This window comes from Muntiacus reevesi, chromosome X (genome assembly GCF_963930625.1).
Source record: "Muntiacus reevesi chromosome X, mMunRee1.1, whole genome shotgun sequence".
In the NCBI taxonomy this organism is placed as follows: domain Eukaryota; kingdom Metazoa; phylum Chordata; class Mammalia; order Artiodactyla; family Cervidae; genus Muntiacus; species Muntiacus reevesi.
In genome coordinates this window covers 143438317-143449030 of record NC_089271.1, presented here as the reverse complement: position 1 = coordinate 143449030, position 10714 = coordinate 143438317, and the positions used below count along the sequence as shown (strand labels likewise).

The 10714-nt window shown below is 48.2% G+C and overlaps 1 protein-coding gene across 1 annotated transcript; it reads left to right on the top strand.

Annotated features, from left to right (window-relative positions):
* Positions 1–489: 489 nt before the first annotated feature.
* Positions 490–4360, top strand: CLDN2 (claudin 2). Its single transcript, XM_065916484.1, has one exon. It carries the CDS (start codon positions 1787–1789, stop codon positions 2477–2479), a length of 693 nt encoding a protein of 230 aa, XP_065772556.1. The 5' UTR covers positions 490–1786; the 3' UTR covers positions 2480–4360.
* Positions 4361–10714: the final 6354 nt, after the last annotated feature.

Sequence of the window (10714 nt, the reverse complement as noted above, 5' to 3'; positions counted from 1 at the left end):
CAGAGGATGAGATGGTTAGATAGCATCACCGACTCAATGGACATGAATTGGAGCAAACTCTGGGTGATAATGAAGGACAGGGAAGCCTGGCATGCTGCAGTCCATAGTATTACAAAGAGTCAAACAGGACTTAGTGACTGAGCAGCAACAACAAGAATTGGTGAGACTGTGACAGTAGAAGGTGACAGGTATGTGTGAGAGAAGAGTCAAGAATCACTTCTAGGATTTGGGTCTGGTGCAAGGATATCATAGGTATCATTCAGTGAACCCATGGAAGAACTGTTTGGGGAAGGATGCAGCGGGGGTGTTTGTGATGAGGCCTCTTTTGAACGTGTCAAACTTGAGCTGCCCATGAGATTTCCAAGTGGATGGTGATTGGTCTGGAAGTCTTGAAGCTCAGGAGAAAGGTCTATGCTGGAAACACAGATTTGGGAGTGCCAGGAGATGGGTAGGAGGTTACATCATGGGTGTGGATACATTTGCTCAAGGACAGAGTGTTGATTGAGGAAAGGATGGACTTTCAAGGAATACTCACATTTAAGAGATGATTACAGAAAGAGCAGTCTTGAATAAGGCTAAAATTGAACAGCCAGATTTTGGTGGGTTCAAAAACAAGTGGGTCAGAGGGTCTTGAGGTGGATGGAAGCAAGGATGTGCCCTTGACCCTTAGTGTCTTGAACCTTGGTAAGAGTCGGGGGCACCTGTGTGGGATGCTCCTTGAACACTTGAAAACCCTGAGCAGCGCTGTGATTCTAAAGGATTGACTTGGATGACTGGCTCTTACAAAGTCCTCCATTCTGGAACAGCTGCCTTTTCCTCTGTATACCTTAGTGCCCCTAACGGATAGCCCAGGAATGTCAGGGCTCCCTCCAGGCCCTGGAACAACCTTCGCTCTTGAATCCTCCCACATCTCCTGAGAGGTCTAGGGGATGGTGGCACAACTATTAGGAGAGCAGACAGGAAACGTCTGGGTGTGTGATACATGCGGGAGGCCTCAGGTTAGCCTGTGGAGGAGGATTGGGGCAGGGCTGGGAGGACTTGAACTCTGAGAGTGTGGACAGATGCCCCGTTGTCTGCCCCAACCTGCCCTGGAGTCGACTTTCACCTTGGACAGGGTGACCCAGGGCTATAACCACTGATCTCTAGGCTGCTGTAGAGTCAAGAGGCCTCTGAGAACCTAGAGTCCAAGGTTATATCTTAGGGTCTGTTCCTCCTGCTCCTGTGCCTTGGAATTTGGCCCCAAGGTGCAATTGAGGGGCCCTGTGGCACCACTGCTGGGCAATGCATTAAACAGCAGGGCTTGGAGACAGAGCCAGCTGACAGTGTGACCTGGAGTTAACATAGTCACCACAAACGACCCTGCCATTGCCACCTTCTCAGAAAGCAGCCACCTGTCTGGCTCCTGGTTTTGTCTGGCTGCCAATATAAAGCATGTGCCTACGCAGGAGCTGATGACATTTTGGCTCCACTTTCAAAGTTTTTTTTTTTTCTTTCTTTCTCATGTGTTTTTTCTAAAGATAACAAAGGTCAAAAGGCATCCAGCATTTTCTGGTTTCTCATAAGCTTCTGGTCAATATTTAATCTGGTTTATGGATTTTTTTAAGGTCTTCTAGATGCCTTCTTGAGCCTGCTTGTGGCCACCCACAGATACTTGTAAGGAGGAGAGAAGTCGGCCTGGCAGAGACACTGTGAAATGAGGGATTAGAGGCCGGAATCCAAGGAGCCAAAGCTACAGCCAGCAGACAAGGGAACCTGCCGTGAAGTCGCGTGTGCTGAGAGGTCTGCCATGGCCTCTATTGGCCTCCAGCTTGTGGGCTACATCCTGGGCCTTCTGGGGCTGTTGGGCACCCTGATTGCCATGCTGCTCCCCAGCTGGCGAACAAGCTCCTATGTTGGTGCCAGCATTGTGACTGCGGTTGGCTTCTCCAAGGGCCTCTGGATGGAGTGTGCAACACACAGCACAGGAATCACCCAGTGTGACATCTACAGCACCATGCTAGGCCTGCCCGCTGACATCCAAGCTGCCCAGGCCATGATGGTGACATCCAGCGCCATGTCCTCCTTGGCCTGCATTGTCTCTGTGGTGGGCATGAGATGCACAGTCTTCTTCCAGGAGTCTCGAGCCAAAGACAGAGTGGCAGTGGTGGGCGGAGTCTTCTTCATCCTTGGAGGCCTCCTGGGCTTCATCCCTGTTGCCTGGAATCTTCACGGGATCTTGCGAGACTTCTACTCCCCGCTGGTGCCTGACAGCATGAAATTTGAGATCGGAGAGGCTCTTTACCTGGGCATTATTTCCTCCCTGTTCTCCCTGGTAGCTGGAATCTTCCTCTGCTTTTCCTGCTCACCCCAGGGAAATCGCTCCAACTACTACGATGCCTATCAGGCCCAGCCCCTGGCCACTAGGAGCTCTCCAAGGCCTGGTCAAGCGCCCAAAGGCAAGAGTGAGTTTAACTCCTACAGCCTGACAGGGTATGTGTGAAGAACCAGGGGCCAGAGCTGGGGGTGGTGGCTGGGTCTGTGAACACCAGTGGACAGTGCCCCCCCACGCCCACAGGTGAGGGATATTGGCACTGGATCGTGTCAGAAGGTGCTGCTGAAGATAGACTGACTTTGCCACTGGATCAAACAAAGGCAGAAACAGGAGCTGGTGTGACAGCATGCAGGTTAAACTATTAAGACTCTCGCTAAGCCAGACTTTCTGTTTCCTTCATTTTGGCACCTTCCACCCCCCTTGCCCTGGAATACACAACCCTCAACTCCAACCATCCCCTACAAGAAGCCAGGCCCCAGCATGTCCCCTTTACCCTTTGATTTACCTGGGAGTCCATCCAAAAGCCCATTAAGTGTGTCCCACTGATTGACCCTCTCTGTGATCAAAGACCCTTCCTCTTGCTGAGGTTGGCTCTTAGCTCATTGCTGGGGGGTGGGGGTGGGTGCGAAGGGGTGGTGGCTCCTATGGGCATGGCACCAATCTCCTTTGCAAGCCTCCCTCCAAACAAACTGATTGGCCAGTAATGGGCCCTGGAGCCTCCTCCATCCCACTCTTATGACTCCACATGTCTAGAATGAATGTGTCTAACTGAATGTGTATGAACTGAAATAAAGCCACCCCACTGTACTGAGGGAACAGACAGCAATGGGGTGGAGGATGAGAGGGCAAGGACCAAAGCTGAGGACCAAAAAAAAAAAAAAAGGCCAGAATCATGGCCCAGGGACCTAGCTTCCAGAGAGAGGAAAGCACAAGGAAAGAACATATGACAGAGCACTCAAGGGGGCAGTAGACTCTTGACTGTACCAAGGAGCTACCTCAAAAGCTACAGCTCCAACTTGCACTGAAGCCCCTGTCTCCCTCTGACCTGGCGTCCTGCTAGCAACAGGCGAAAAGGACCTGCACAATGGTTTCTGTAGGAAAAGGAAACTGGTTTGGTTTGGAGATGGCCCTTGGCTGGGGGGTGACAGCATGGGAGGACATGGGTGGGAACTACAATGAGTGTTTTTATTGGGCCAGAGAGAGGCAACCTCCAGGAGTCTTCAGGCTTAATGGAGAACCAGCCTGAAGGCTGAGATCAGGCCCCCAGGGTCTGCCCACAGAGCACAGTAGCACCTCTGAAAGACCACAGCCCCAGATGGGCCCCCTGTCAGTCACCTTCATGTTCTCCCGACCATCCTTTACCAGACATGGTGGAATTGCTAGAAGGCATTGAAGGGCTCCAGCATGGAGTCATCCTGACCCAGGTGCCATGGCCCTCACCTGAGTGATAGCTGAATTGCCGCCTGGGATTTTGGTTGAGATGGACGAGTAGAGGATTCCTAGGCAGACAGTTTCAGCTCAGCTCCAAGATTTCAAAATGCCCCCTTTCCCCTGGGGATGGAGGTGGGGGTGACAGTCACAAACAAACCAAAGGCTTGAGCATGACTAGCTTCTGACAAACTCCAATACACTGCCCCACACCTCAGCGCCAGCAGGAGGGGTCCAGTCATTGTCTATAACATGTCTTTCACAGTTCTTGCTTGTATTTAAGCTCCTCTCCTAAGCAGGAAGGCCCTCTCCCCTTAGTCAAATCTTCCTCATGCTTGAAGAAGTCGCTTGGCACCGCCTCCTTCACTGAGCCTCCTCTGACCACTCCGTCCCTCTCCTACCCCTCCATCCTCCAACCCTCAATGTAAAAAATCACTTTGATGCTTATTATTCACAATTTTTGATGGATAATTATCTTTCCATGTGTATGTAACCAATTTCATAAGTACATTGTAAACTCTTGAAGGGTAGGGTCCATATCTTAGCCATGTGTATATTTTTCAGACTATCTGTAAGAGTGCTGAGCACATAGTAGGTGATCAATAAACACTTGTTAATTGAACAACTGTTTTATTAATTCTAATTAATTCAGACAAGGCAGGTGTGACTGAGGGAACTGGGCGAAGGGGAGGGTAGAATGAAAATTGGTCTTTCTCTCCACCAGGTGAATAGAAAATTCTAGACCTTACTGGAGACATTAAGAAAGCAGGATGCTCTTGCCCCTTCTTAGGGAAACATTAACCTTTTCATAATGTCCAGGGACCCTCCCTTCTTACAAGTTATTTCCTTTAAGTTATTTGCTAAATGCTTACATATTTATTCCACTCATCTCTGAACCACCATTATGAGGAAGGTGAAATAGATCAACAAATCTCCCTTTGGCAGATGGAGAAACTAAGGCACATATCAGTAAAGAGATTTTTGCAGGGCCACACAGTTTGTATAGGTGCCTGAGTTTCCTGACTCCAAAAATAGGACTCTGCCAACAAAACAATATTAACAGCCAGTACCGAAAGCCTGCCAGAGGTTGCACGTTGTCTGAGGAAAATAACGCGTGGCCAGTAAGGTAACACTGGGGACATATAGGGTCTGCTGGTCTCCTGTGAGAGAAATCTGGCCAAGCAGGATCAATTCACTGAGTGAACTACTTGGAACTGCCTGTCCTGCCATGCTGGTCAGTTGGCCAGCCTGGGTCCAGCTAACTGGCCCATTAGGGGGAATGTCAAGCTTACGTTTAAATAAGACATGACACCTCAACTCCAATTCCTCTACTTCTGGAGGTGTGGGAGTTTGGAAAGCCAATGATTTAGCACTGTTCTAACCTCATTGGGAATTAACCAAGTCTGATGTGTAAACATGTTGAGTGTGGCAACCCTGACAAGAATGGAGCCCTACAAGACTCAGCCTCCCCGGTCCCTAGACCTGGTGGGCCTCAGCACACAGGAGCCTGTTATAAGACACACTACCCTTGCATTCCTGAGGTGAGCCTTCTTTGTGGCAGAGGTTAGGACCCTACCATCCAATCCCATTTAGAGGGAATAGTGGCAGGCAGGAGTAAGGGCAGTGGGGAGAGGGCTCTCTGAACACACGTGTAATAAAAGGTCATATCTCTGGCCTGGTACCAAGAAACCCAGAGCCCTTGACTGGGGGCCGCTGGAATTTGGTAAATGGATTAGCCTTGCTGACTCTGCTGGGCTGTGTGTGCTTAGTCACTCAGTCGTGTCCAACTCTTTGTGACCCCTGGACTGTAGCCCGCCAGGCTCCTCTGCCCATGGATTTCCCAGGCAAGAATACCAGAATGGTTTGCCATTTCCTCCTCCAGGGGATCTTTCTGGCCTAGGGGTCGAACCTGCGGCTCCTGCCTCATCTCCTGCATTGTAAGTGGATTCTTTACTGTCTGAGCCAGTGGGTTGCAACCTGCTATGGGCTCTGATGACCCACCACTTGGTAGCCAAAACCCTTTCAGATCCATGATTTCACTGCCTCCTCAAAATACCCCCAATGAAGCAGGTCTTTTACAGGAGACAAAAGGGAGGCCCAGAGAGGTGAGTAAATTCCTTAAAGTCACAGTGTCAGAATCTGAACCTAAGCTTGGAAACCCATCCCACACCAAACATGGGTCTGGGATTCTGTCTCAGAAGGTGTAAGTCGGGGACGGGGGGCAGCCTGTGACTCTTCAGATTCCTGCTACCTTCCTGCTCCTGTCTTTCACTACAGTATAAGGGCTTTTGAGGAAAATAGGACACAGAGCTTCCCGTCATGTTAGATTGAGGCTTGTCTGAGAGCTCCTCCTTTCTTTTAATTTGGGAAGAGTCTATGGAAGGAGTTAGACATTCATCGCCAACTAGAAAAACTGGGACAGGGGTGATAAAGAGCAAGTGATCCTTTTGGGTAGTTGAGCAAGAAAAGCCTTGCTCTAGCTACTTTCCCAGAACTCTCTTTGAGCCTGGGTCCAAGTTGAACAGCTTTCAGGTCACCCCATTGCCTTCCGTCATAAAGTAATTTAGATTAGCCACAGACCTAGGGAACAGTGAAGGCCATTGCGTCTATTCCTTGGCCACACAGTTCTGACCCTTGCACAAGGAGAGATGTTTCTGCCTTCCCTTATTCCTCTGATAATGGTGTGACTCATGTTTTTCCCCCTGGAGGCCTTACTGACCCTTGGCTATGTGATTATTAACAGGGGAGGAGGAGGCCAAAACTGGCTTCTTGGTGGAAAGACGAACTCCAACTTTCTGAAAGACCTTCATTCAGCCAGTCAAACAGCCATGCAGCCAGCTTTCCAGCTGGCGAGCTACCAACTGCCCTCTTACCTGGTGGTAGGCAATGTGCTAAAGCCTTTGACGGTAACAAGGGTGAACAAGGTAACGTCTGTGCCTAGTAGCAGGTGATACTTGATCTATGGGAGATAAGACATGCACACCCACCTCTGGTACAAGATATAAAATGGTCTGTCTTGTGAGAGATAAGGAAAAGTGCCACAAGATAGAGGTATATCAGGGGCTAGTTAAAAACGGTTTGAAAAACCCCTAAATCCCAATCCATAGGAAAGGAGGGTCTGGCACTACTTCAGCTTCTGGGGGAAGGATGATCAAACAAAGAAAACTACTTCCTCCAGCTGAAGGACCATAGGGATAGAGAAGTAGGGGAGAGGGCTATACTAAGGAAGAAACAGGGATATGCCACACAGCTAACCTGCGAGCTCTTTGAGTTTGCCTCACAGAACCCTAAGCGGCTCTAATGGAGAGAGAGACACTGGGGCTCAGCCTCGCCCTCCTCATCTCCTTCTCCTGGGCAGGGCTCCGGAAACTGCTGGAAGCAGCAGAGGCAGTGTCCATCCAGGTAACCTGAGGCCTTTGGGCTCTCGGCCAGAGGAGAAACACGTCTGTACATGAGAGAAGGGAGAGGAGGGCCCCAGGGCTAAAGGAAGCCAAATGAGGCCTTGCAGGGTCAACCACTCAGCCCTACGCTCACGGATGTGGGATTCTTTCATGCCTGCAACTGCCCGCTCTGGGACATGCAGACTCCAGGCTGGAAAGTCCATGTGCTTCTCTTCAGCGGGCTGAAGACCAGCCTTTGCCAAGTCTGGTCTCGTGGACCCAGCGAGCGGCTCTCAGCTTTGATGAGAATTTCTGTTATCTCAATGGGAAGGTGGGGGGCGAACTTCAAACAGGAAGTCCAGCAGGTTATCTCTCTCTCTTGCCCTAAAATGTGGTTCCCTACATGCTGTGATGCGATCGCTGATAGAATATTAACAATCGGGTGGAGAGGGAGGTAGGAGGGGGGATCAGGATGGGGAATACATGTAAATCCATGGCTGATTCATGTCAATGTATGACAAAAACCACTACAATATTGTAAAGTAATTAGCCTCCAACTAATAAAAATAAATGGAAAAAAATATTAACAGGCTGTTATCAGGAACAGCTATACAAAAACTATAATCTGACCACCCCCTCCACCTCATACAACCCACCACCTTCCTGAGAATTGCAGCTCAGGAATTCCTAGTTAAAACTTGCCTACAATTCCCTGCTCTAGGCCTCATTTCTCTGCAAGACAAGCAGGAGGTTCTTAGGGCTTGACAAAGCAGGAAGTCACCATACAAGGGCAAACCAGGAGGTGCTGCTTTCCTGTCATCCTGAAATCCCATTCTTCCACTACAGCACCCTCACCGCCTTATAAGTCACTTCTTAGGAAGGCCTTGAAGAACTTTCTCTTCATAAGGCCTTGTGGAGAAAACCTTGAGAAAACTCACAGGCTTTCAAAAAGACATTAGGGAGTGAAATTTGGATGTGAAATTAGATGCCAAATGAGTGTAAGTAGTGTGGCAGGCAACCCAGCATTTCAGTGGTTAATTCCTTTTCTCCAACAGTGCTTTCAGTTGTTGTTGTTTAGTCGTTAAGTCATGTCTGACTCTTTTGCTATCCTCTGGACGTAGCCGGCCAGGCTCCTCTCTCCATGGGATTTCCCAGGCCAGAATCCTGGAGAGGGTTGACATTTCCTTCTCCAGGATCTTCCTGACCCAGGGATTGAACCTGCATCGCCTGCATTGGCAGGTGTATTCTTACCACTGAGCCACCAGGGAAGTCCAATGCTTTCAGAGTCTGTGATATTTGACAGAATTCTGTGTGGGTTGCTCAGGAGAAAGGCCAGTCACATCAAAAGTACAAAGAAGAGATGCTCTTGACTTGATTTCTGGAATTATACAATGAGATGCAAAAGGATGTATCAGCAACCCCACAAAGGATATCTGAGGATATTGTGAGGACTCTGCTCCCCTGGTTTTAAAGGTGTTGAAGGCCCTGATTAAAAGCAAGTGTTTTTTCTGGGAAGAAACATACATTCAGTCATAGATTAACCATTAACACCATAATTTGCACTAGTTTCTCAGTTTAACCCTTAAAAGAGCCAAAATGAGATGAGGCCAATGAGTTTAAAAAATATTAATTCAGAGACTATGGACACAAATTTGGGGGGCCAGGGGATGTCTCTGAGTAACACACACACACCCTTCAACTAAATGATTCAACAGCTTTAAAAGTGGAGATGAGATAGGAATTAAAAAAAAAAAAAGAGACAAGATGAGAAAGGCAGAGCCATCTTCCCCTCAGCAATTCCAGATACACCTCGTGTGGTTAATTTTACTCTTCTGTGTGTAATAATAAACCAATATGTTCTCAAGTGTCACTTTCTCACTCCCCAAGAGACTTGCTCAACTCAGCACTGTCTAGAGGGGGTGGTGCAAAGGAGCCAGTGGGAACACTCAAAAGCAGAGGCCAACAATTCCAAGACCTCCTGGAGTGTTAAGAATAGGATCTTGGTGGCTGTTTTGGTATCAGGAAAGCTGCCAAGGAATGGCCCCGAGTAAAAAGCCAGTCAAGAGGAAATGAATCTCCACATTGTTTGGAGGCATATTCGTTACATAAGTGAACGATTTCCTGATCATGAGGGCAGTTAAACATTGTGTGGGATTACGGAACTTTCTTCCTTGGACATTACTATTAGTGTGGGCTGGCGATAGCATTTTCTTATCAAGAGGAAGAAGACGAGACCAATAGTTTTCTAGATAGTAGGGGATAGTGGGAAAATAGCCTGGACTTTGGGAGCTCTTCAGCTGCACTCTTAGCTGTGTAGCCTTGGGGAGTGAGTGAAAGTCAATCAGTCATGTCTGACTTTGTGACCTCATGGATGGTAGACTGCCAGGTTCCTCTGCCCATGGAATTTTCCAGGCAACAATACTGGAGTGGGTTGCCATTCCCTTCTCCAAGGGATCTTCCCAACCCAGGGATTGAACGTGGGTCTCCTGCATTGTAGGCAGATTCCTTACCATGTGAGCCACCAGTCACTTTGAATTCTTTGCACTTTAGTTTCCTCATCTGTAAAATGGGGATTATATCTACCTCAGTGTGGTCATGGCATATAGGAAGACCTCAATAAGTGGTTAACTGTATTCTAAGCGTCAGTTCAGTTCAGTTCAGTCACTCAGTCGTGTCCAACTCTTTGTGACCCCATGGACTGCAGCACACCAGGCATCCCTGTCCATTACCAACTCCTGGAGTTGACTCAAACTCATGTCCATTGAGTTGGTGATGCCATCCAACCATCTCATCCTCTGTCATCCCCTTCTCCTCCCACCTTCAATCTTTCCCAGCATCAGGGTCTTTTCAAATGAGTCAGCTCTTCACATCATGTGGCCAAAGTATTGGAATTTCAGCTTTAACATTAGTCCTTCCAATGAATATTCAGGACTGATTTCCTTTAGGATGGACTGGTTGGGTCTCCTTGCAGTCCAAGGGACTCTCAAAAGTCTTCTCCAATACCACAGTTCAAAAGCATCAATTCTAAGCATATTGGTGACCTAAAAAAGTCATGCCAAAGTTCATTAAAATGTGTCATGTGTCTTTGGGGAATAGAAACAGACAAAGTACATTTTCTACCACAGATCAGACTCTACATTAACAGGGGGATATTCTTTTTCCAGGCCAAAACTTCTCAAGATTCTTCCCAAAAGTCTGAATTAATACCTTGAAGACTTTGAATAGGCATCTACTCATCAAATTTTGGGCTTCCTAGATGGCGCTAGTGGTAAAAAACATGCCTGCCAATGCAGGAGACTTAAGAGATTGTGGGTTCGATCGCTGGGTTGGGAAGATCCCCTGAAGGATGGCATGGCAATCAACTCCAGTATTTTTGCCTGAAGAAGTCCATGGACAGAGGAGCCTGGCCAGGCTACAGTCCATGGGGTTGCAAAGAGTCAGACACGACTAAAGCAACTTGGCACACAGGCACATCAGATTCCATTAACAGAAGCCAGGAGCAAAACAGACTTGAGAAGCTGGAGAAGAGGTGGTGATAACTCTTTGATCTCCATCCAGATTTAAGAAAATGTGAGCTCGAACAGAATCATGATCT